Source organism: Rhagoletis zephyria, unplaced genomic scaffold (genome assembly GCF_001687245.7).
Source record: "Rhagoletis zephyria isolate East Lansing unplaced genomic scaffold, Rhagoletis_zephyria_1.1 Rzeph_scaffold_04100, whole genome shotgun sequence".
Taxonomy (NCBI): Eukaryota; Metazoa; Arthropoda; class Insecta; order Diptera; family Tephritidae; genus Rhagoletis; species Rhagoletis zephyria.
This window is the reverse complement of record NW_016161183.1, coordinates 12,674-37,365: the sequence shown is the minus strand read 5'-3', so window position 1 is coordinate 37,365 and position 24,692 is coordinate 12,674. Positions and strand designations below refer to the sequence as shown.

Sequence of the window (24,692 nt, the reverse complement as noted above, 5' to 3'; positions counted from 1 at the left end):
AAATCGTTAGTATTAAAACATGGTTAAATAAATAATTGGGTATTATTATTGAAAGTCTCCTGAAGAGAACCAGAGTTTTCCGATCGAAAAATATTGATTTTCAAGAATTCTATACCATTTCTACGAAAAGTTTTATTTTTCCCATACATACATATATAAATACATAGAAAACTTTGAGCGCTTTGAGCGACCCCTAAATATTTTTTGATTTCAAAACAAAAAAAATAGGGGTTTACTTTTTTCAATATAGAATAATCCTAGGGGGTGAGAGCATTACAATTCCGACTGTACTGTTTTTGGACCACCCTAATGTACCTACATACAAATGCACAGACATATGCATAAATGCAGCAAGCATTCGAATAGATGATTCATCACTTAGATACCGAGCTCGGCTTTTATGTGCGGCCGATTCAACAAACAAACTGGTAGCATGGAACATCTGTCCTTTGTGCATTACCGTGGTACAGAAATGCATGTGAAAAACTGAAGTCCGAATTTTAATGCTCTCACCCCACAGATTGTTCTATATCGAAAAAACTTACCCCTCTTTTTTATTTCGAAAGAAAAAAATATTAAGAGTTCACTCAAAGCGTTCAAAGTTTTTCATGATTATATGTGGGAAAGAACGATTTTTGAAAATCAATATTTTTCGACCAGAAAATTCAGTTTCTCTTCAGGGTACTTCCAGTAATAATGCCCAATTGTATATTTTACCGTATTTTTTTATTTTTGACTGCTATGGTTAGCAGTGCGCGTTTCCCCTCCGCAGTGCCTGGGTTCAAGTCAAAGCAGCATCGCAAAAAAAATATATGTATGTAGAAAAAATATTTTGTCTCAACAGCGTTCCCCCCTGGCATGTAATGGCAAATCTCCGAGTGTATTTATGGCAACGATAAGTTTCAGCTACTTTAAATTTACACTCCACTATACTAAAATTTTAAGTTAAAAAAAATTCGAAATTTTCATAATTTTTGCATAAAATATGAAATTTAGATTTAAATGGTTTTTGTAATCAGCTATAGTTTCATAAAAAAATAATAGCTAAAATGTCGCGTCCCAGTATAGGTATGCATATTTGTGTCATGTATGTATATAAAATCATACCAGCCGCCAGCAAAAAAAAATTATTAATAATCAACTCGATTCCTTAGCCGCTTAAAATTTTTTCTGAAATCTGAGTAAAAAGTTAAAAGTTTTGATGAAAATACAGTTTGAAACTTTGATTTACATGGTTTTGTTTATAGTATGAACTAGGGCTGTGCGATTATTCGATTACTCGAGCAAGTTGGTTAATNATGCATGTACATATGTATGCATGTATGTACTTTAAAATCGCTTAATATAAATGTGAACTTTCAGAATTTTAATAAAGGTCATATATGCATACATACACACATATCTTACGCCTGTGGTTTTATTTATAATAGTTGTGAATTCGCAACAAAGATGTGGATATTAAAAAAATATAAACGCCAGGCAACTGTTGCATTGTCGCACAACTACACGATATCAACAAAATAGGCGTTGACAAGGCGTCGTCGGGTGGGTCCGATTCAACAACCTCTCAGAAATGAAGGCAAGAATACTTTAGTTAAGCGAAAACGAAATGCAATAAATATTACATGAAAATCAGTCAAATATATGTACATAAATATCTACGTATGCAAACATATAAAATAAAACTTATGTATGTATGTATGTACGTACGTGTGAATTTATCAATACCCTGCAGCAATAAGGCGGCCAATTTTCCGTAAAGGACTAGAGTACTTCACTGGTTAAAATTTGACTGGTCAGAATTGGACATTTGCTTGCATCGAAAATGTTAGCCTTCGACCAGTCGTCCCCAAGGAAGCGGTCTAGAGATAGACGAAAGATACAGTTTGGCAGTGACAGGGTGGTGTTGTCTTGCAATTCAATAAGAAAAAAATTTAAAGAACTCCACCCTGTAAATGCCCCAATCGCTTCGTCTGGCCTTGATTCAAAGTGAAAATTTGAACACACATCTACATGTGTGGCTGTAGCTCGGCGCGTAGAGATGCTTGCCACTAATTGTTAGCTTTCAGGAGGGTCCAGGTTCAAATGCCGTCAGAAGCAACGTGGTTGTAAAATGACAAAAAAATATTTTTTTTGTGTGTTTCCGAAATATGAGAAAGCATCTGTGAAGTCCAGAACGTACATAATCGTGTTCCAACGAAAAAACATGCCAATGCTAAAAATGACAGTTGAAACCATTGGCAGGGGTTTATGAGGGACTAGTGCTGGTAACAATAGGGACTATCTGAGGGCTAATCTAGGGTGAGTCTGAATTGCTGCAGGGTCCGTTCAGAGTTCATTTATGTATGTGCATATATTCATGATCTTTTTGGTCGTCTCTTTGTTATGCAGCTGGTCACTTGTTAAAATAGAGCTGTCATAACAAACAGGTTGGCTGGCAGGTTGTTGTAGGCTGGAATGTTTTAACTTACGTAAGCGTACACATACATATCGTCGTTTAAAGTACAAAACCGCGTATCGTCATTCTGCAAAGACGCGTAACTGACATTTTTTGCCAAAAATTGGATTTGCTCACACAAGCATTTGACTCAATCCTTATTCATTCATCCTGCAATATACTGGCCAGAAACCATTTTGAAATATAAATGTTTTTAATCTCTCGAAAATAATTTATGCAACCTCACATACGCGGTTTTGCATTATCTTGATACGCAGTTTTGCATTTTGTTGATACGCAGTTTTGCATTTTGTTGATACGCGGTTTTGTACTTTAAACGACGATAGGTACATATTTACATACATATGCCCAAAGTACAAAAGTACTTAAATACATATGTATTTAGATATGTAGATAAACATGTAAATACACTTTTGACAAATGGGATGCGAAAATGTGCGATACCAACATACAAATTAGTTTGTATGTATGTATACAAAGTTGGCCTCCAGCATTAAAAAGGAAGCTTAAAGTCCGATTCAATTTTCACAGTAAAAAGTACTTTTTTATAACTATTAGCTTACTTGACCAGCACAAAATTGGAGTCTGAGCTAAGTTCATTTTTATGCACAATACGTATGCTAAGACATATACATATATCCCAGATGGTGGGGAGGAGGGGTGTAAGGAAATAACTTACATTAAAGTATTAAAATTGTTTGATAAACAGAATAAATATCAGGGTCTCAGGATTAAAGGTATGTATGAACGCTTCAACACCAAGACCAAAATGAGAATGAGAATTATATAAGAATAAATCCTGTGGAACATTGCCAATGAGAACAAAATGCCAACAATACTTTCGGCAACATTTCTAGGAGAATAAAATAGGAACAAAAGTCTAAGAAACTTTTTCTCGAATAACAATTTGGGAACTAAAGTCTCGGGAACTTTCTGACAGAAAACGAAACGGGAACAAATCTTCTCTGGACTATTCGCAAATAATGGTAGCGAGAACAAAATTTTGTATATATGGGGTTCATTGGTTTTAAATGTTTGTTAAGTCAACAAAAAACTTAAGACACGAACTTTTCTTGTACCGAAAATGTAAAATTGTTCCATAAATTGACAGCCCGCCCTATTGATAAACGATCTGGAAGTTGAAATGGTGATTTTCACCGAAACGATTTTTCATCTTAACATGCACACGCCCTTCTCATTCTTAACGTTAAGTTTCCAAAATTTTGTTCCCCAGACTTTTGTTCTTATTTTATACTCCTTGAAAATGTTCTCGATACTTTCGTTCTCATTAGAAACGTTCCTGCAAATTTCGTTCTCATACTGTTCTTCTTGAGAACGTTCCTGAGATTATTGTTCGCATTTTGTTTTTTTACAGAATCGTTCCCGAACCGTTTGTTCTTCTTTTTGTTTTAGTTCGAACTGCCCTAAACATTTTTTCCCCGTTTGATTCTTTTGTGGGAATGTTCTTGACATTAAATTTTGTTCTTATCCACCACTAATCCAAGACTGGAACGCGTTCTCGGTCCCTGATAAATATATATGTACATATGTAGAATGAACAAACAATTTAGTAACGGCTAAAATAATGACCAGACTGCCCTTCGTGCGGTCTTTGCTTTCACATCAACAAATAATGGTAACCAATAAAAAACGAAGCATCAACTTGGTTTCTGATGCGCTGATTGCTCTAGCGATGCGTTTCGATAACGTTTCGGATGCGTTTTGGAACAGTATACATTGTCAATATTTTGTAGTTCGACGTTATGGAACCTTATACAATGTACGTATGCAAAGCAATCGACGTTTTGGAAGTCAGCCATACATAATTGATTTTTATTTGCAAATCAACCGATTCAACGTCACTCACCAAAATAATGAAAAAATGCATGAAGGCTTTTTTTCAAACTAGGTAGGTTTCTTTGCTAAATTCTGACGTGACCTCTAAAATTAATACATATGTATGTACTAATATGTACGTATTTATTTACAATTAAGTTTCTTGTGAAGAGAAAACATTTTCTTTTAAAAAGATTAGTGCCGTTTTTTCAACTAGGTTTTAAAATTTATCAGCATTTCAAAAACATTTTTTGAGAACAAAATTTTTATGTAAAGGGCAGATACATTTTTTACTAGATTTTGGGATCCCACATCCTTATATACTCATATTCGTTCTTGAATACGCTTTATTTTTCAGTTGTGTAGTGCAATTTTGGTCATACAATGCTGTTTTCCTGCAGGGCTTAGTATAAAGTTCTATGATTGCTTAATAATTTTACTTGTGTGTAGGTGTGTATGTATGTAACTCTGTATATATATACATACATATCCACATATGAGCGGTTAATTTGCATTGTACATTCAAATAGTATAAGAAAAGCTGCAAAAACAGTTTAAACCGAGCTGTTGCGAAATCTACTTCGGTAAGTATCGATTGTGGGCTATATCGGATAGGCGTTGGACGCAGGCGAAAATGTAAACATTAAAATTGTATGAACCGGCAAAAGCTGGTCGAATTAAGTTATTGAGTGACGTTGGAAAAAATTACACTGGGACACTACATACATATGTAGTATATGTACGGTGACCATATTAACCAACGTAAAATAAAGGACTTTTTTCAAAATTATTTGGGAATATGTACATACATACAACTTGTATGAGAAAAGTACCTTGCCCATATCGCAATTTAAATTAAATATTCACCAGTTAATTATATTATTTAATTGTACAAGTTCCCGTGCTGTAGCGAAAAACGAAGCCAAAACCTCTTCAAGGACTTCGCCATCCTTTACTACCAAAATACGTTTATCATAATTCATACTGCACGACGAAGCCAGAACACAGTGGTTCAAAATTGGAATTGAATGTTCGTAATTCACGGGAGCCTTCCTTTTTCAACCAATTTTTGCTAAAAAACAAAAAAAAAATATTTATTTTGGTGAACATTTTTTTATAACATTTCAAAAACAAAAAAAAAAATATTTATTTTGGTGAAAATTTTTTTATAACATTTCAAATTTTTATGTAATTTCTTCGTTTTGGGAAAACCATATAATTGTTTTCAACTAGTTTTTGTTATGTAACATTTACTAGCTGGAACAGGAGAATACATTTTCTTCATTTTGCACTAAAAATTTAATATACTCAAATAAAATTCACAAATCAGGCTCAACTGGTCTCTTGCAAATATTGTAGGCTTTCACAAAAAAAATTAATCAAATTAAGTGAAAAATGAAGGCTCCAGTGAATTACGAACACTAAATGGCAGTTTTTAACCACTTGTTCTCTTTCAGTGGAACTGTAAACTCAGCGTGCAACGCGATCCTGGGCACAAATTTCCCTGTGCTTTACAGATTGTACAATGATTACCGATTAAATAGAAATCCTTATTGGGGTGCGAAACAAACTAGCGCAGGTTTTCATTATATTTTATAAGGATATTTTCATTTTTCATATTCTGGGTTTAAAAGTGTACCTCTGAAAAAATGCAGAGCTGATTTAAAGGACAGTTTAAGAAATAAAGGACAAAAAGCGTCCTTTATTTTGAAAAAAATTATAAAGGACACGGGGTTAAAATGAAGGACTGTCCTTCAAAATAAAGGTCACCTTCAAAATAGATGGTCACCGTAAGTATATGCACGTACATATGTATGTATACATATACATATAGTGTCATCGGTGCTGGACTTGCAAAACACGTGATTTGCGTTGTTTGCTAAAACGACGAAAAGCAGTCCATAAATACATATTGTACATGAAGCCAAGTTGTTTCAGAGATATGCACATATGCATTTATGTATATAAGAAATTCGTGCTAATATGTATCTAGTACATACATATACATAATTAAATTGAAACTCAATGGTTTCCTGTTGCGCTTAAGCCTACGAATTGACTCCGGAAACAGTAGCAAAATCTTTCAATTTTTATTCAACTCAAGATTCATTTATTGAAATGTTTACTAAATTCATTTGTTGTAAGAAGTGCACACTACCAATCTGCAGGACCTGACCGAGCCTAGTTTCCTACTAACATCAAAAATAAAATAAAAGATGGAGTTTTTTTTAATAGCTGTTGCCCCGAGGTAGGTAATGTCAAACGTGCGGGTGTATTTCTGCCATGAAAGAGCTTCTCATAAAAATACCATCGCTAGGGATGGCAGCGATTAATCATTTGATTAAATTAATCGATCATTTTTGTCCAATTATTTTCAAGAATTATGAATTCTTCATTTTATTCATTGATCTTTGGGCCCCTCATAAATCTCTTGTACACAAACAAAGGCGAAAAGGTGATGATTTGGGTCATCCACGAAAAGAAATTAGTTTTTATTTAAAATGTCAATTCGAAGAACTAAAGCAGAATATCATCGACGCTTGGGAGGAAATTAAAACTTTTTAGTTGGTACCTCGGTGCCTGCTGAGCGGCTGGTGCTACAGCCACCAAGAAACGGAACCGCTTTACAACAAAACGCTTATTAAAACTTTTGTTTTTTGCAAACTCTGGTAAATAATAAATAATTATCGCCGCTAAAAATACGTGTTTTTTTTAAGGCTGATAAACAAGAGAATTAGGAATTTTATATGAAAATATGTTTTTGTGAATACTCACTGCAAACAAATGCATTTGAAAATTCGACTAATCGATTATTTCCCAATAATTGCATTATTTTTTTTTGGCTTGTGATTAATCATATGATTAATTAATCGATTATTTTATTTGTTTGCCATACCTAACAATCGCCGCTCGGATTCGGAGTAAAACTGTAGGTCCGTACACTTTATGTGTGCCAACATCAAGGCGCGCACGCCACAAATCAGAGGAGAAGTTCGTCCAAGGATATTTATGTGTATGTACATAAGCGCAATCTATCTTGAGTATGGTACCTAGAAACGTTTGACAAAGTCTAGCTCCCTTCTATCCTGAAGATTCAAATTCGAAATCTGGCCGAAATTTCGTTTTAGATGATCCCGTCAATGATCGATTTATTGTGTTCAATAGTGAAATTTGGCGTTTTTTTCCAAGTCAATCTTATCATTTACAATTTAACCCATATTTTTATTTATTTATGTATTTATATGTATATATGTACATATTTACTTATGTAGATTTGTAAGTACGTACATATGTTTATTTTTACGTACCGACAGCGTCTTTAATAGAAGAAGAGCTGATTAAATTTGTGGTGAGTGATCTGGCACACCAACCGATTGATTATAAAAATTCTTCCAATCAAATGCATATACATATATACCATAGCGATAGCACGTTTACTGTCATAACTACATATATCTCGTATGTGCAGTTGGCAAAATTTTACAAGAGAGAGTAAAACCTGTCTCAGTGCAAGTTGAAACTTAGATCACGTGAACTGCGTTTATTTTTAACAGCTGGCTGACATTTGATTAGCTAATCTTAGTTTAAACCAGCCAACTCGAGCGTGCACTGAAAAACTGGCCCTAAGTATCTCTACCTCTTATATTTAAATATCGATATTTTGGTATGAATGAATAAGGCTTGATGTCTGGAGCTCCGGTGAGCAAATCTCATTTTTGGCACAATTGTCAGTTATGAGGATTTGCAGAAGCACGATACGCATGCATGTATTTTATATCATCTTTAGAATTGAAGTACTTCTCTTTTAACAGTTATGCTTGAGGATAACATAATAAGCGCCCGCACTTTAGCCCGACGGCTTAACCAGTTGATATTACTTACCCGCATACCTGCATTAAAATCCCTTTTTTGTGGCAGCAATGAAGAAAAAAAAATACTTGCCTGTGCCGAAAGTCAGCAATTATAGACTGTAGAGGACTGGAAAATTCAAAATTTAATTATTTCTTTAACTCGGGCTTAAGTGCAAGTTTTTATTTGTATCGACTGAGTGTCCTGAGAAACCTAGTTCTTCTCAAACATAGCCGCGGGTTTTCAGTTTCAGTGTATTTTTTCGACCTTCCACGTCCTTCTTTCCTTTCTGAGTTAGAATTAGTATTTTTTTTTTTCAAAAAAAACGGCGATTGCTTTTCCTGCCTTTGTTTTTGAGGGTCAAAAAATTTACATGCATACAAATGTATGTACCACATACATGTGCATATACATATATATATAACACCGTGCGACAGTAAATTTTACACACGAAACTATGCGCAAAATATAGTAAAACGGCATACATGTTTAGTTTTTCTCTCTGACGCCAGGACTATTTTTAAGGACTTTGAAATTTCAGAAATAATATTAATTCAAAAAATTCAGTGCAATGTAGAAGGACAATATGGGTATCATACAAAAGAGAATTTTCTGTACAATTAAAAAGATTAAATTTTTTGGTGCATTGGACGAATGGGTATAAAAAATGAGCTTTTAAAATTGTATACTTCAATATCCTTGAAAATTTGCAATATTTACAAGGTTTTACTATAGCTGCATTTTTTTGTAAGCGAGCGACTAAAGAACGCTCAGCTCGGGTAAAATTTAATTTTAGCTACTTAAGCAACCCTGTTGATATCTGGCAAAAATCATGTGATTAGTTTAACGAGATTTATATTACATTCAAATTGGCCTCATTTAACTTGTTAAATGAAGTAGAGCGTTTTGGAAAACACAATCATCCACATTGAACATTTGGAGTTAACTTTGACGCTTGTTTGATTACCAATAAAAATTCGGAAAAAATATTCAAAATCAAGTTTTTGTGTTTCAATTTGTTTCATGCGAATGTCTGCTTCATGATATTAACGCATACGAATTACTTAGAGACTTCAAAATGTTTAGTTTGTATGCACTATTTATCTATGCGTACGATGGGACCTCATGGAAAATAACTAATTACCGCCTTGGCCTCGTTTTTGGCGGCTAGACATGCATACAATTTTGATATTTTTGATAATTTTTAAATTGTAATATTTTTCAGAATATACATTTTTTGAACGTTGGCGTGTCAAATGAAAGCTTTTGGGTCTTTCTGATTGGTCGGAGCAGANCATGCGAATGTCTGCTTCATGATATTAACGCATACGAATTACTTAGAGACTTCAAAATGTTTAGTTTGTATGCACTATTTATCTATGCGTACGATGGGACCTCATGGAAAATAACTAATTACCGCCTTGGCCTCGTTTTTGGCGGCTAGACATGCATACAATTTTGATATTTTTGATAATTTTTAAATTGTAATATTTTTCAGAATATACATTTTTTGAACGTTGGCGTGTCAAATGAAAGCTTTTGGGTCTTTCTGATTGGTCGGAGCAGAAAGCTTTCTGATACAACTCTGCGCTGAACTGGTTTTCAAACGAGTTAAATGATTTAACTGGTTCAATTTTCCAACAAAAATTGCATGCGATTTAACTTGTTTATGAACATGTTTTGTTCATTTAACTGGTTCAAGCCCATTTAACATGTATGCGCGTATTTCGTCTATAAGCGAGTGTTCTTTTGTAGCTCGGTTGCAAAAGAATGCACCTCATGTACCCTGCTCGCGTACGCACTATTCAGTAAAATCCAGTACTATTTATACTGGGTTTTACTGGAAGGCGTTTTCGTATGGAAAAACTTGCAAGAACACAGAAAAAGAGAGAGAATTGAGAGAGAAAAAATGACAGCTGAACTTGCAAGTTTTACTGGATTTTTACCATCGTACAGTTTCATAAGTAAAAACACTATCAGCTGATTGCCAAAATATGCCTACAGCTGAGATCACCTGTTTTTTGGCATGTGCTCTTATCTTTTACAATTTCTTTCATTTCTATTACAATTTCATTTATTTCTATTACAATTTATTCAAAATACACTAACACACTGAACCAAAAACACCAATACAATAACCAAAAACACACCTACAGCCTGCCAAAAACACACCTACAGCCTGCCAGAAAAAACGGTAAGAAGAAGAGTTACTTTACTTATGGAACTGTACGATGATTTTTACTGGATAAATTTTTACTATTAACTACAGTTGATGGCATGATGCTTAATGCAATTCACGTTACCAAAAGAATTGTTTGTAGTGCCTTCTAGAGTTGCAATTGACAAAATAAACCTATTTAAATATATATTAAGATGGGAAATACTATTTTTCTTAGAAAATTGCGTCGGAAAATAACAAATTAGTCAGCTGTTCATAAAACTAGCAACTTCTTGTAGCCCAATCATTTTAGACCAAAATTGACGTAAGATTAAAAAAAAATTCCGGGAAGAAATTTTTTGACGCAGTTAGGTGTCTCCTGTTTAGGTGAACACAAAATCAAAATTTTTCCCCCAATTGCGATATGGGAAGTGTCCGCCATCTTGGATTTTTTACGCCTAATTTGCCTAATTTTGGGCATTTTTTGCATATTATTAGCAATAAATAATTGTTTAAAAGAATTTACAGGCACATGGAAATTGTAGGGAATCGAATTCTCAACAAATTTGTTTACCTTTTTTCGCGAGAAATGCAAAATTCGCGCGCAAATCGTAAAAAACATAAAATCCAAGATGGCGAACACTTCCCATATCGCAATTGGGGGAAACATTTTGATTTTGTGTTCACCTAAACAGGAGACACCTAACTGCGTCAAAAAATTTTTTCCCGGAATTTTTTCGTTGAAAAAATCTAAAATGATTGCACTACTTGTAAGTTTCGCGTTTTCGTACTTTCTTGCATATCTCTCTCATTGGGAGTAAATATTGCCTTACGCTCTGTCCGAAATTTGGTTACTGGCAAGCAGGGAAGCCAACTCGTGGGGAATTCCCCGATTTGCGGGGAATTTCAGTTTGCGTGGGGAATCGGGGAATGCACCATTTTTTGTGGGGAATTTCAGTTTACGTGGGGAATCGGGGGATAAGCTGTTTTTTTGTGTTAACTAATTTTTTTCTTGTTTGCTTCACTAATTTCATAATAAGTTCAAAAGTTGTATAAGAAATGCAACTGCAACTAAAAGTACTGATTGTGTAACCCTGAGTTATTAAATATTCAAATCAGCAACGAATAGAGAATAATGATAGCACTATTTAGAAATTGATATTTGAGATTTCTATTTTTGCCGCCATCGGCTGTGATTTTTTGCTTTTCGTTTCTTGCCACTTGAAACTTGTATTTTATTATGCTAGAATTATGGGCTACAAAACTGCATACTCAAAATCTTTCTAAAAAAATCGAATTAAAAAGCTCGAAATTTTTACAAAAAATAATAATTGTGACAACTTTTTAAAATTTGGTGCGACAAAAATTTTTCGACCACTGTATGTATGTAAATATTATCAGCCCGATTCTTTGCACTTGATAAATTAAACATTTTTACCGCCCGATTCTGCGTTTTCTTGATAAATTATTTGTAAAGAAATTTTATCAAGATTTTTATCAAGTAAAAGCTCCCATAGCATTCTGTGTCAATATTTATAAAATAAAAAGCTCTACGATTTGCACATGAGGGGAACTGATTTGCACGTGAGTGGAACTGATTTCATTGTCATTGGCGTTTTCGAACTGGCTGCCGAGATAGGTCGATCTTCCACTCAGCAGTCGAAATGCTATTCACAAGCGTTTACAAATTTAGATTTCATGCGAAACTTATAAATTTTTTATGGATATTAAAACATTTGCTTTTATCATTTAAATACTGCATGTGCCGGCATTTGAACCGGCGACACACGGAATTATAGTCGACATCCCTGCCTACTCGGCTACGGCAGTCAAAAATTCTTTTGTTTTTAAAATCATATTTTTCATATGTGACAATGAAATCAGTTCCACTCATGTGCAAATCGGTTCCTCTCAAAATTATAAAAATTTTTAATTTATCAGTGCACAGAATTGGGCTGTTATAATTTGTAAATTTTTTTATTAATTAATTGGGATTTTAGCACAGTAATTGAAATTTCTTTTCTTGATAAATTATTAAGATTCAAAATGCTATTGAAAAGCGTTCACAAATTGAAATTTTATGTGAAACTTATAAATTTTGTATATAAAAAAAAATTGTTTTTGTTATTTAAAAACTGCAAGTACCGGCAATTGAACGCGGAAGTATAGTCATCTCTACGTACTCGGCTACGGCAGTCACACGTGTTTTTGCTTTTTAATTCTTTTTTTTCGTGTTGAAATCGTGCAGCTTGCGAAGGATGCGAAGGAAGCTTTTGCTAGTTAAAAATCTTGATAAAATTTCTTTACAAATAATTCATCAAGAAAACACAGAATTGGACTCCTTAAAGACTCATTTATGACTCCAAATGTTTGCTGGGTAGCTTCATAAAAGTTTGGTTTGGTATGTGTTATGACTACATAGATGAAATACATAATTTTTTTTTTTTTTTTTTNACTTTTTATTTTTGCAAAGAATTACGGATTCTCTCGCATATTAAGCCAACGAGAAGGTGTGAACAAAAATAAGTACAGAATGTATATGCATACATATGCATGTACAAATGTATGTACATTAGGGTAGCCTAAAAAAAAGCAGTGGGGAGTTTAAAATGGTAATCTCCCTTCCCCTTGGAATATCTCTCTTCCCCTTGGAATATCAATATTTTTGTATCGGAAAACTTTGTTTCTCTTTAGGAGACTTCCAATAACACTACCCAATTGTTTATTTTACCATTTTTTTTATTATTAACTATTTTTTGTAGGTCCCCCAAAAACCCATAACAAATCGTTAGTATTAAAAAATTATAAAATAAACAATTGGGTATTATTGTTGGAAGTATTCGGAAGAAAAGCCATAGTTTTCTGATCGATATTGATTTTCAAGCATGCTATTTCACTTCTACGAAAAAGTGTTTTTTTTTTCGTACAAAATACATGAAAAACGTCATGGGCTTTGTGACAGTTCAAAATTCAATTTTTTTTTTAAACAAAAAAAATGTCGGGTATTTTTTTATTCCATTTAGAAAAAATCCTAGAGGGCGAGAGATTGACATTTTAAACTTTTGCCACCCTAATGTACATGTGTCGGCCTAAACCGAGCAACGACTATAGCGCAAAATAAGACAATTGCAACAATACATGCAAATCGTAGTCGTAAAGAAACGCTGGTCAAAATAGACAAAAATGGCTTGACCTTCAGCACTGTCAGCAAAAAAAACAATAAATAAATTTCCTGCATAACAACATTACACCGCAGACAATCTAATTAGTGCACGATAAAAACAATATAAATATGCGTATACTTGCATGTATGCGTATTTGTATTTATGTAATTAATTTAGTTTAGCAACTAATTGCTTTCGCTTGAATCCAATAGATGTGTATTATCTAATATTGGATATATGTTTGTATGTAAGTTGATCCAAGCGTTAAAATCACATTTTCTTCCTCGACTGACTTCAAAACAAGTAAGTAAAAAAACCGACTTATATTCTCATATAAAAAAAAAATATATATATATATATATTTCATGATCCAATGATTAGATCTAAACCAGATTTGTGTGGGGCCACCTCTGAGACACTACCTTTCCGATGCAAAAATAATGGTCAAATTCGGTTGACGTGGCCCAAAGTTATGCGGCAACATACATAAAAAAAGAAAAAAAAATATTTTTTTGTTTTCTTTTATGTGTATGTATATTACCGCATAACTTTGGACCACGTCAATGATTTCGATAATTCTTTTTCTATTCGAAAGGTAGTGTCTCACAGGTGGTCACATGCTAATTTTGTTTAGATTCTTCATAAAATGCATTAAATCATAAAAAAATTAACGATACTCCTATATTTGTATATGAGAATTGAAGTCGGTTGTGTTTTTTGCTTAAAAATGACTTGTTTTTTATAACTGTTTCTATGTAAGTATGAATGTGAGTACATAGATAGATTTGCTAATTGTTTCCTGATTTCATTAAAGTTTTGATACGCTATTTACATAGGTATGTATGTACATATGTAAGTTCACATGTACATACATATGTATATACACATAAAACATTCGTACAACCTAAGTAAATACATATGAAAGCATATAAGTACATATGTATGTATATATCACATATCTATGTACATATAAGTGAATTTTTTTAGTATGAATCAGAGCAATATTAAATGTGGTTTGAAGTATTTGTTTGAAAAAGTTAACATTAGGGCCCGTTGAGCTAGAGAAAAAGTGAGCGTGACTGCCTCTGTTTACTGATTTTAATGGTATAAAAATATTTTGCTGCTGTTGTCTGAGGGTTGGCGGCTTTCTGCTTCAACGAACATGCTCAGGAGCATAACCCTCATCAATGAATATAGTTCTCCTTTTTCTTTCCGCAGTACAATAAATACATTTCGCGATTTTTTATTTAATATTTTATTTAAAAAAAAAAANTGTATATATCACATATCTATGTACATATAAGTGAATTTTTTTAGTATGAATCAGAGCAATATTAAATGTGGTTTGAAGTATTTGTTTGAAAAAGTTAACATTAGGGCCCGTTGAGCTAGAGAAAAAGTGAGCGTGACTGCCTCTGTTTACTGATTTTAATGGTATAAAAATATTTTGCTGCTGTTGTCTGAGGGTTGGCGGCTTTCTGCTTCAACGAACATGCTCAGGAGCATAACCCTCATCAATGAATATAGTTCTCCTTTTTCTTTCCGCAGTACAATAAATACATTTCGCGATTTTTTATTTAATATTTTATTTAAAAAAAAAAACACTGCAGGCGAAAATTTAGAAAACAAAATCTTTCAAATTATACATCAAATATACATACATACGTACATATACTACATATGTATATCAAATGAAAGGTATTTTTATGCTCTTTTAAATAAACATATTTTTACATATAGTTAATAACGCATTATTAAAGAAAAATGACAATTTTTATAAAAAGATTGGCTAATTTTCGTTTTGTTTTTTTGCTTTTCTCGAAACATATATATGTATACATACACACATTTCATATGAAAGGTTTTTTAATTATCTTTCCAACCATTCCCACATTTTGAAAATCGGTTCAATACTTTTCGAAAATGCCTCCTTACTGCTCTCCGACAACCACCCCCTGAACCCCTTTTAATTTTAATATCGTTAGAATCAGTGGGAGAAGGGTACACGCCCACCTTTTCCTTTTTTAGGCTTGAGGGCAGGGATGAAAAATGGAAATTTCAGATTGTACCTAATATCACAAAATAAATGTACCTAAATGAGACAGATTGTACCTAAAAAAATTTATATCATTCATTTGTAGTTTTATTATAAATTTTTTTTAGAACATGAATACAAAAGATGGATGTACTTTAAACATGATTAGGTTTTTTTTTTTTTAACTGAGCCTATATCTATAGACTGTAGTCTAATGGGAATCGAAGAAGCGTTGTTTTTGTTTAATTTTGACTACTGAAAAATATTGGCGAAAAAGACAAAAAACATCGATGTTCCGTCCAAAAAAATCGATGTTAATATCGATGTTTTGCTGGACGATACATCGTCGATACATCGACTAGGAAAGTGAAAAACATCGACATCGTTCACTCACTCCGTTCGTATTGTGCCGAACGACCAGTGGCAAGCGAGCGCTTGCTTTCGGAAGCTGGTGCAACCATCATTCAGGATGCAGCAGGCTTTTGGGGGCTAGATTATCAAAGCTTGTTTTCTGAACTAATTTCAAAATGTTTATTCATATTTAAATAAATAAGATTTACATATTTAACATACATCATAATAATAAAACAGGTGCAAGTTTTAAGCGGCTAAAAATCGCTTTGATTTTTAATGATTTTTTTTGGTGGCTTTTGCGTTTTTTTTTCAAATAAAAGGTTAAAAATCAAGGCGATTTTTAATGGCTTTTTCTAAAAATTCAGATAAAAAAGTTCAAAATTAAGATAAAAATGTGTTGAATTTTTCAAAGTTTTGTATAAAGTTATGGTTTGCAGCGGATATGTGAATCTAGTTCTTTCGACTTTAAAAAATATTTCAGGCTACATTTTATTTCGTGTAGTAGATGAGATATTAAAACATCGGTAAAACATCGAGTATCGTTTTTATAACCGATGTTTTTTGACATCGATGTTTGTTGCGGGAACATCGATGTTTTTGAGAGCGATGTTGCATCCCTAACTGTATGGGCGAATAAAGGCTGGTTTTCATTATGTCATATTTTGACAACAAAATTTTTTGACATATTTCGACACAACTTTCTTTCCTTTATCCCTACGTTTACCGATGATATTATGGGCCAAAAACTTACAAATAGCCACTTTAACAGCGCATGTACACGCCTGAAGGCCTATTATGATCTAAGTCAATCAAAATACCATGACCGCAAATGCCATTGAATTTGACTTAGTGAAAATAACCGTTAAGATTAATAGAAAAAATTACGAATTTGAGGATAGCTAAGTAAAGTGTTAATTTGTCGGAGTAGCTGCTCTAAAAACAGTGTAAGTTGTTTAAGATAATACCTAATATGACTTCCTTTTGACCACTTTTCTTTAGAATTGTTTATTCTTCAAAATGAAAGCTAAGCTTCTCCCGTGCCTACAAGTAAATATATTAGCACGGTAAAGGAAAAAGAAAAAAAAANTGCATCTGATCAAAAGATGATTGTACCTAAAATCTAGTGGCTGTACCTAATGTACCTTTAAGTCATCAAACGTCGGAAAAAGGTACAATTGTACCTACTTTTTCATCCCTGCTTGAGGGGGCTTTTTCTTTACTTATGCCTGTTTGTTTAACTTCAATTCATTTCTTAAATAACACAGTGCTACAAAGAAGAATGAGGTAGAAACATCTGGGAAGTGATGTTATATTTGTATATGTATGCAGGTCTTGTCGATACCCCCAAAATCATGACTTATGGTTAAAAAACCGGGTTTGTGTACCTTTGCGCATTTAAAAGCCTAGGGCCTAGTAGCCATACTAGCTTGATCTCGTTGCGAATACTAAGGTAAATATGCTTAGATATTTCCTTATAGGAACACACATATTGGTTCTGAGTGCGAAGGTATCTGCTTATTTTCTTTCTGACAGCCTGAATATCTCTCAAAGGACAGCCTGAAAGAGTCCATAATCCTTAGCTGAATAAGTCCATTTTAACCGCCTTTTCAAAAACTATCTTCTAATGTCTTCTATTGGAAGTAGAGCTAGCGGAAGCGAACACTCCAGCTCTGATATATTCTTAGAGGACATGACCATTCCTTTCCCAAATTCCTCTCTAACAAAGCTTAGTAGAATTCGTTTTAAGTGGTTTAAGTTGGTGTACAGCGATTTTGGAGTACATCAACCAGGACTTGCTCGTCAGACGCTTCCTTACATACCAATAAGGCTTTCGTTGCTTTGGGGATGGTAGTGCCTGCATGTTTCATCTATAGACGTTTGGTGTCCGGGATTAGTCCCACATATCGACGGACGAGTGGAAGATCGACCTATCTCGGCAGCCGGTTCGAAAACGACCTATCTAATAGCCCATTTCCACCAAGAAATTAACTGTAGTTAAGAGCTCAGGTAAGTGCAAAAACGTGGGGTGAACAGCAAAGTTTATTTCTCAGTTTTTGCTCGATTGATTGTACTTAAAATGAGCAACTACCCCCTTCGAGTTGAAATCTCCGTTTTCCAATAGGCACAAACTGCAGTTAAGGCTTGGTGGAAATAAACTATAACCTGCCGATATAATGAATTTACATTGAGAAGGGACGTTCTTGACAAATTTGCTGAGATAGGGCGTCTTCGAATCAGCTGCCAAGATAGGTCGATCTTCCATTCAGCTGTCGATATGTAATTAACTTCTCTGGCGACGTTAACCACGACTCATCCAGAGTCATGCTACCTATACCCACCAAGGTTATTTTCCTGGTGAATCAATTTATTTTCCTGGTGGTAATTAGAACAATTGTCCTTTCTTCTTTGCTACCTATAAAGGTACCATCTGATAGCTTAGGCGCTAAAGCTCGTTTTAGTCTCGCGACTGCTTAAGTATTGGAGGTGCCTTCGAGGAAAGTTGTATTTTGGCCTTTCTGATGTCCTTGCTGTATTTCTTTGATTATTTCTCCCATCATCCCCTAAGCTCAGCTTTATTGAACAGGCTGCGTACAAATTTCATGATAGCTGTGGATACCCATCACCACCGATATTGTTTTGACCTTACCCATCGACCTGGTCTCGGTACAGCCAATCCATCATTATGTCCGTTAACTTATTATCCTTTAACCTCATGGAAATTAACGCAAGCTTCCTCTTCAGTGACAATCTGGTCCAACAATTTATTTATGTATGTTGCTCGATACAAAGATAAACAGCGGCAGTCTTTGGCCAGATATAAATGTGGGTAATTCCTGTTACGTAGGCCCGACGATCGTAGGTGAGTCGAATTCGCTGTTTTTTGCATAATTTCTTCTAATTTTTTCTTTTTGAAATATGCAACTTTAAGAGCAGTTTCGATCATTTCAAAAGTGATTGAGAACGTCCGAGGTAGTACGAACCCTCAAACACTCAGCCGTGTATTTTTTTATATGAGCGAAAAACTTTTTTTTCATAGAAATGGTATAGAATTCTTAAAAATAAACATTTTTTTCTCGGAAAGCTTTTTTTCTCTTCAGGTGGCTTTCAGTAAAAATACCCAATTGTGTATTTTAGCATTTTTTAACACTAAAGATTCTTTATGGGCGGCTCCATTGCAGTTTTTAGGGTTTTTATGGATCTATAAAGAATTGTTAATATTAAAAAAGGGTTAAATAAACAATTGGGTATTGTTATTGGAAAGAAAAACCAAGTTTTCCGATCGAAAAATATTGATTTTCAAGAATTCTACACTATTTACCAGTTTTGACAACTAAACTAAAATTTAGATTTACATATATTGTATTTGTTAGATAAAGAACTTTTCAATCAGATTTTTTTGAAAAAATTTGGCTATACAGTTTTATAGCCCATTAGATTTTAGTAGGTTAAACTGCAAACCGCAAGACGCTAGAAAATCGCGTTGATTTTTAATAATTTATTTGGCTGGCGGTGTTGCGCATTTTCTTCCATATAAAGTATGCTCGACCATGCTCAAAATTTCTTTTTATATGGAAAGAAATGCCTAGCAGCGTCAGCAAAAAAAAATATTAAAAATCAATGCGATTTTCTAGCGTCTTGCGGTTTGCACTTTTACCTACTAAAATTTAATGGGCTATGAAACTGCATACCCAAAATTTTCCAAAAAAATCTGATTAAAAAGTTGGAAGTTTTTGGAGGATTTTGTTAAAATTTGTTGAATTTTTATAATTTTTGTACAAACTTTGAAATATGGATTTATATAGGCTGCGTTTCTTTATACATTCTGGATAATCCCATTTCACAGCCGGAATAAACAGAATACGTTTGAAATACACGTCAACTTATCATCAGGAACGTTCTAAAGAATAAATAAACAAAAAAGTTTATTCCAAACGTTCAGAATGAATAAAGAAATGCAGCCATAGTGTGCATCGGCGTAGCCGACCCTATTAAGCTGGCATTTTAGGGTACTATTTTATTTATATATAAGGAAAATTTGAAAGTTAGGTGGGGAGGGGGGGGGGGGGGGCCCCGAGCCCCCCCTGCCCCTACCTGGCTACGCCTATGATAGTGTGTGTTATATATTGCGCTAGACTTTTATACAAAAACATTAGACATCGAATAAACAAAGTAAAATAGCCAAAACTGGTCAAAGTAAAAAGTTTCCACCACTGTACATCCATATATAATACATGCATATGTATTACAATGCGACAGTAAATTTTACACACAAAAAAATTTATATATTCGCAAAAATATGCGTAAATTATAGTAAAACTGCGTACATACTTTTTCTCTTTGGCGTCAGGATTTTTTAAAGGACTTTGAAATTTAAAATATATGATTATTTCAAAAAATTATTTTAAAAATTCTGTGCAATGTAGAAACAATAACGGTATCATACAAAAGAAAAAATTCTGTAGAATTATAACAGAATAATTTTTTGGAAAATAAACTTTAAAAAATTTGCCCTTAAATATCGTTGAAAATTCGCTAAATTTATTTTTGAAAAAAAAATATTGTTTGAGGACTAATATACATATGTACACACGCCGTCATCATCGATTTTCGTCCTACAAACTTAATTAACTTAAAAAGATAAAATGTATTAAATGCGCCCTTTCAACACCTATTCGTCCTGGTAAACCAAAAAACTTTATTGTTTTTAAATTCTACAAAACTTTCTCTCTCATTTGGTACCCATATTGTTATTTTACATTGCACTGAAATTTTAAAGTAATTTTTTGAATTAATCAAATGTTTAAAATTTCAAAGTCCTTTGAAAAAAAATCCTGACGCCAGAGTGAAAAACTAAAATCGCAGTATTACTTTATTATATCGATTCTTTCGTGTTTTGAAATTTTTTTGTTTTTGTCGTTCGGTGTAATGTATGTACTATGCAATTTTTTGTTGTGGATCATAAAACTTCCGTCGAAAATATTGTGGAATGGTGCTAAAGTAATCATTATTGGGCTGAAATTTTTAAAACTTTGTTCATCCGAAAGCGCACTGTTCAAATAGTTTTAGTTTAGCTGAAATCAAAAGCTGGCCAATTGTATGCTTATTTACTTGCCTTTACTTGACCTTTTAAAACGTCCACAGCCCCATAAACAAAATTCATGATTTACTGAGTCCGCTTTTTTCAATATATTTCGTATATGTATGTATGTATGATTTTAATTACATGGATGCATTTACATACTTATGTACATACAAGTGTGTGTGCATATGTACATATATACGCGTGTCTAAAGAACTTTGAAGTGTAATTACTTAAATGAAATTGCTATTTATTATGCAGACACTACACGATTGATACATATCGTTTTTTTTAAGAAAACAAAAATATTGAGTGCTTCTTTCGCCATTTACATGCAAAGAATTTTGTAAAAATTTTAATTTTTGAACCTATTTTATTTTGTTAGATTTTTTAAATTTTTTACATATTTAAAGTCAATTATTACATATGTATGCCTTCATCTTTAACACAATAGTGGTAAATTATATCAGTATTTCATTTACATTTTCATAGCAAAATATTTGTTAGAGAAGGCACTAAACAATCCCGTGTGCAGAGAAGTTAGCAGTGGTAATTTTCTTAAAGCAAATACATTTTTACAGTCTTTTTGACATGTTTTGACACCGATTTCGCAAATACACACATATATTTGCGCATAAATGTAGTGTACTACGTACATACATGTTTACGTGTGTAAAAGATATTCATTTTATGATATGAGCAAAAGTATCGTGCTAAAGTTTTCTGCACACAGTGTTTGTTTCCATAACAAATTGTTTTAATATTTTCAATTTAACAATAATTATGAATTTATTAAATGTAAACACTTAATAAATAAGTCTCATTATATATGTACATACATACATATAAACATATGTAAAACTTATGTTCATAAAAAATTAATAATAAATAATGCAAAATTAAAGAAATGCAAGCCTAGTCGTTTGTTCGTAATTCTAATGAATAGTTCTTCGGCTTTCGTGCTTACACTCTTTCTATGTAACTATCTATTATTTATATATGAATGTACTTATACTAGTATCCATTGGTCTTTTACCCCATTTAGTTGATATTAGTTGCTCATTTGCAAGCCACCGCTGCTGCGGCTACCCGTAGAAGATGATGTACTTAATCCTAGTTGCGAAACTAGTTCGTCGTAGTCTTCTAAAGATGTTTCAAATTCCTCTAATTGTTCCACCGCTGCCTCCGGCTGTGTTTCGCTTTAATCCGAGTAGTGGCGGCGCATGATAACAATCCCGATAAAATTTCGCCAAGTCATTCACATGTGAATTGGGTAAGGCAAAAGGAAAATTTAACTCCTTGAGCAAGCTATCATCATCTGGGCGACGTGATTGTTGATGAGTTTGCGTTGTACTGTGACGCGATGTTGTGGGGGCAGGTATAAGAAGACTTTTTATAGGCGACTGAGACAGCGTTGCAGAATCAGTTGGAGATTTCGGCTGCATACCATTTGGCCCATTCTCTAAACTCTTAAACGCCATAACGTTGTTATTATTTATAGCTTTTGTGTTGTTGTCCGCGCTACAGCCGGTACCATCATTGTTGTTTTGCACACATTGCTCTTGTCCATTACATGTGTTTGGTGCTATTGCGCTACCGTCGCTTTTTCTATTTAAGACTCTACTGAACCAGCAGACCCTCCACTCTCGTGGCGTGGACGTCGTAATAACCATTCGAAAGGTGGTGTTTCTGGTAAAACATAATCTTTTTCAGTCCATTGGCGCAGCTTTCCGACATCAGTGAATGCTCCTGGACGCAATGGCTTCTCAATATCAACAATTTTTCGTTCGCCATTAGTCCCGTTGCCTCTTTTCAAGCCATTTAATGACACGTTTTGTGTTGGCGAAGAATCAGCACGCCTAAAATGATCAGATTTTAGCATAATTGTATTGCATTCGCCATTGTGTGTATCAGCTGCAGTGGGTGTGATCGTCATTTTGGTACGATAAGAAACTGACATGCTTAAGGTACCAACTATTGTGTTTAAATGCCCGATTTTAACATTTTTATGGCCTTCGCCCAATGTATGTAGCTGTGGCCGATCCACATATATACGATAGTAAATCCCATAAATTTCTGGGCATTGACGTCGCGATAATTTGTATCCAGGAGTTGCACGCGTTAACGAGATTAGAGATTTCAATAATATGCCCATTCGATTGTATATGGCGTGCGCTGCTTTCAATGTTTGCTGCTCTGATAAAGGTGCTCCAGTGCCGTTTGCAGCGCCTCCCTTTCCGTTTTCTGCATTCTTTATGAGTACTTCGCATATGTCGTCTTTACAATATTTATGACATCCAGGTAATTGCATATCTAACGACCAAACTTCCAGCACCATTTGATCTCCTTCTACAGTTCGTAGCGAAATTTCCACACATAATGGCAAGCGCTTTAATATACTTTGGCCTGGTTCTAGTGCTAAAGCACGCTTCGTTTCAGCGTAAATATCAGGATGATCCTGTATAACTATGTTGAACCAATCACTATTAGTAGCGAGTGGATTACATGGAGTCTGTATTTTTTCACCTAAGCGCGACTGAACAACCACTTGAGTTGACTTCAACACCAAAAATTTTATAAACTTCTCCACATCCTTTTCAGCGGCATTCACATTGACACGTTGACCAGACATTTTCACAAATACTTTTGTATGCACTTATCGATATGTTTCCGTCCGTGGGCGTGAATTTTGCAATATGTGACGCAATGTATTTTCGCAAAAAGCAAGTTTTTGTCTTTTTTGCCTCTGGTTTTTACACAGTCCAAAGTACGTTTTTCTTAACTTTGTTCACTATAATCACTGGTTTTCAACTCTTTGTGTATTTTTGAGTTCTTTCCTATTAAATTTTTCACAGTTTGCTTTGTTGCTCATTCGCTGTGTTTTCTTATTCATTCATAAAACTGCACCTGGCGAAAATAGCAAGAATTTTGAAACAGGTTTTGTTTGTTGTGAAACACTTTATATATTTTACAAAAATCATTGTTTTCACACTACTTCGATACATTTAATTATTAACGAAATTCTCTGCGACACAAAGATTTTTTTAATTTAACATTGCACTCGATTTTCCAACATCCACATTGAATGAAACACGTAAACGTTATGAACACGAACGAAGATTTAACGAATCGTGAGGGCCACCCGCGTTGCCAGATGGACCGCGTCATCATAATTCTGACTCTTTCTATTCCAATAGCTTTATGGGCTGTTTTTGCTTACGCGTAAAAGCACATTTAGCGCATTTAGCTCTAAATGCTACTCTAAATGTACATTTATCCATACAAAATTCGTCACCTAAATGCAACTCCATTTTTGCATTAAGAATCTAAATGCTAAAAGCAACCCTGTGATCTTCCAAAATTTCCACGATTCGAACATGGTTTAAAGAGAAAAAGTGGCAACATTGCTTTTTCGAGTATACAGTTGCTAGCTGCGTTTCAGTAATCGCCGATCGAGATTTCTTTTATTTTACATTACATATTTGGATAAAGAAAAGTTAAGCAAATTCAACATCGATGTGATGCTGATATAAATCTGGATCAATTTGTGATCAACTCTGTTTGGTTTGGTTCCTATTTCAGTGAGGAAATTTTAATTGACAGCACCGACAAATGAATATATACACAAACAAATGTTTGGTTATGGTTATAACAATTCAAGTTTTTGTATTGAATTTTTGGTTTAAATTTTATTTTTTCCTTTTCAGTAGGATTTTTGCAGATTTTCTTCTGCGTGAGAATTGATCGTAATATATACG

The 24,692-nt window shown here is 33.8% G+C and overlaps 1 protein-coding gene across 1 annotated transcript; it reads right to left on the bottom strand.

Moving 5' to 3' along the window:
* Positions 1 to 21,231: 21,231 nt before the first annotated feature.
* LOC108370264 (autophagy-related protein 13 homolog) lies at positions 21,232 to 24,027 on the bottom strand. Its single transcript, XM_017625567.1, is given in 4 exon segments — positions 21,232 to 22,135; positions 22,137 to 22,552; positions 22,555 to 23,841; positions 23,938 to 24,027. Coding segments are annotated over 3 exon segments (1,578 nt in total). The 5' UTR covers positions 23,567 to 23,841; positions 23,938 to 24,027; the 3' UTR covers positions 21,232 to 21,985.
* Between the last annotated feature and the right edge of the window lie 665 nt (positions 24,028 to 24,692).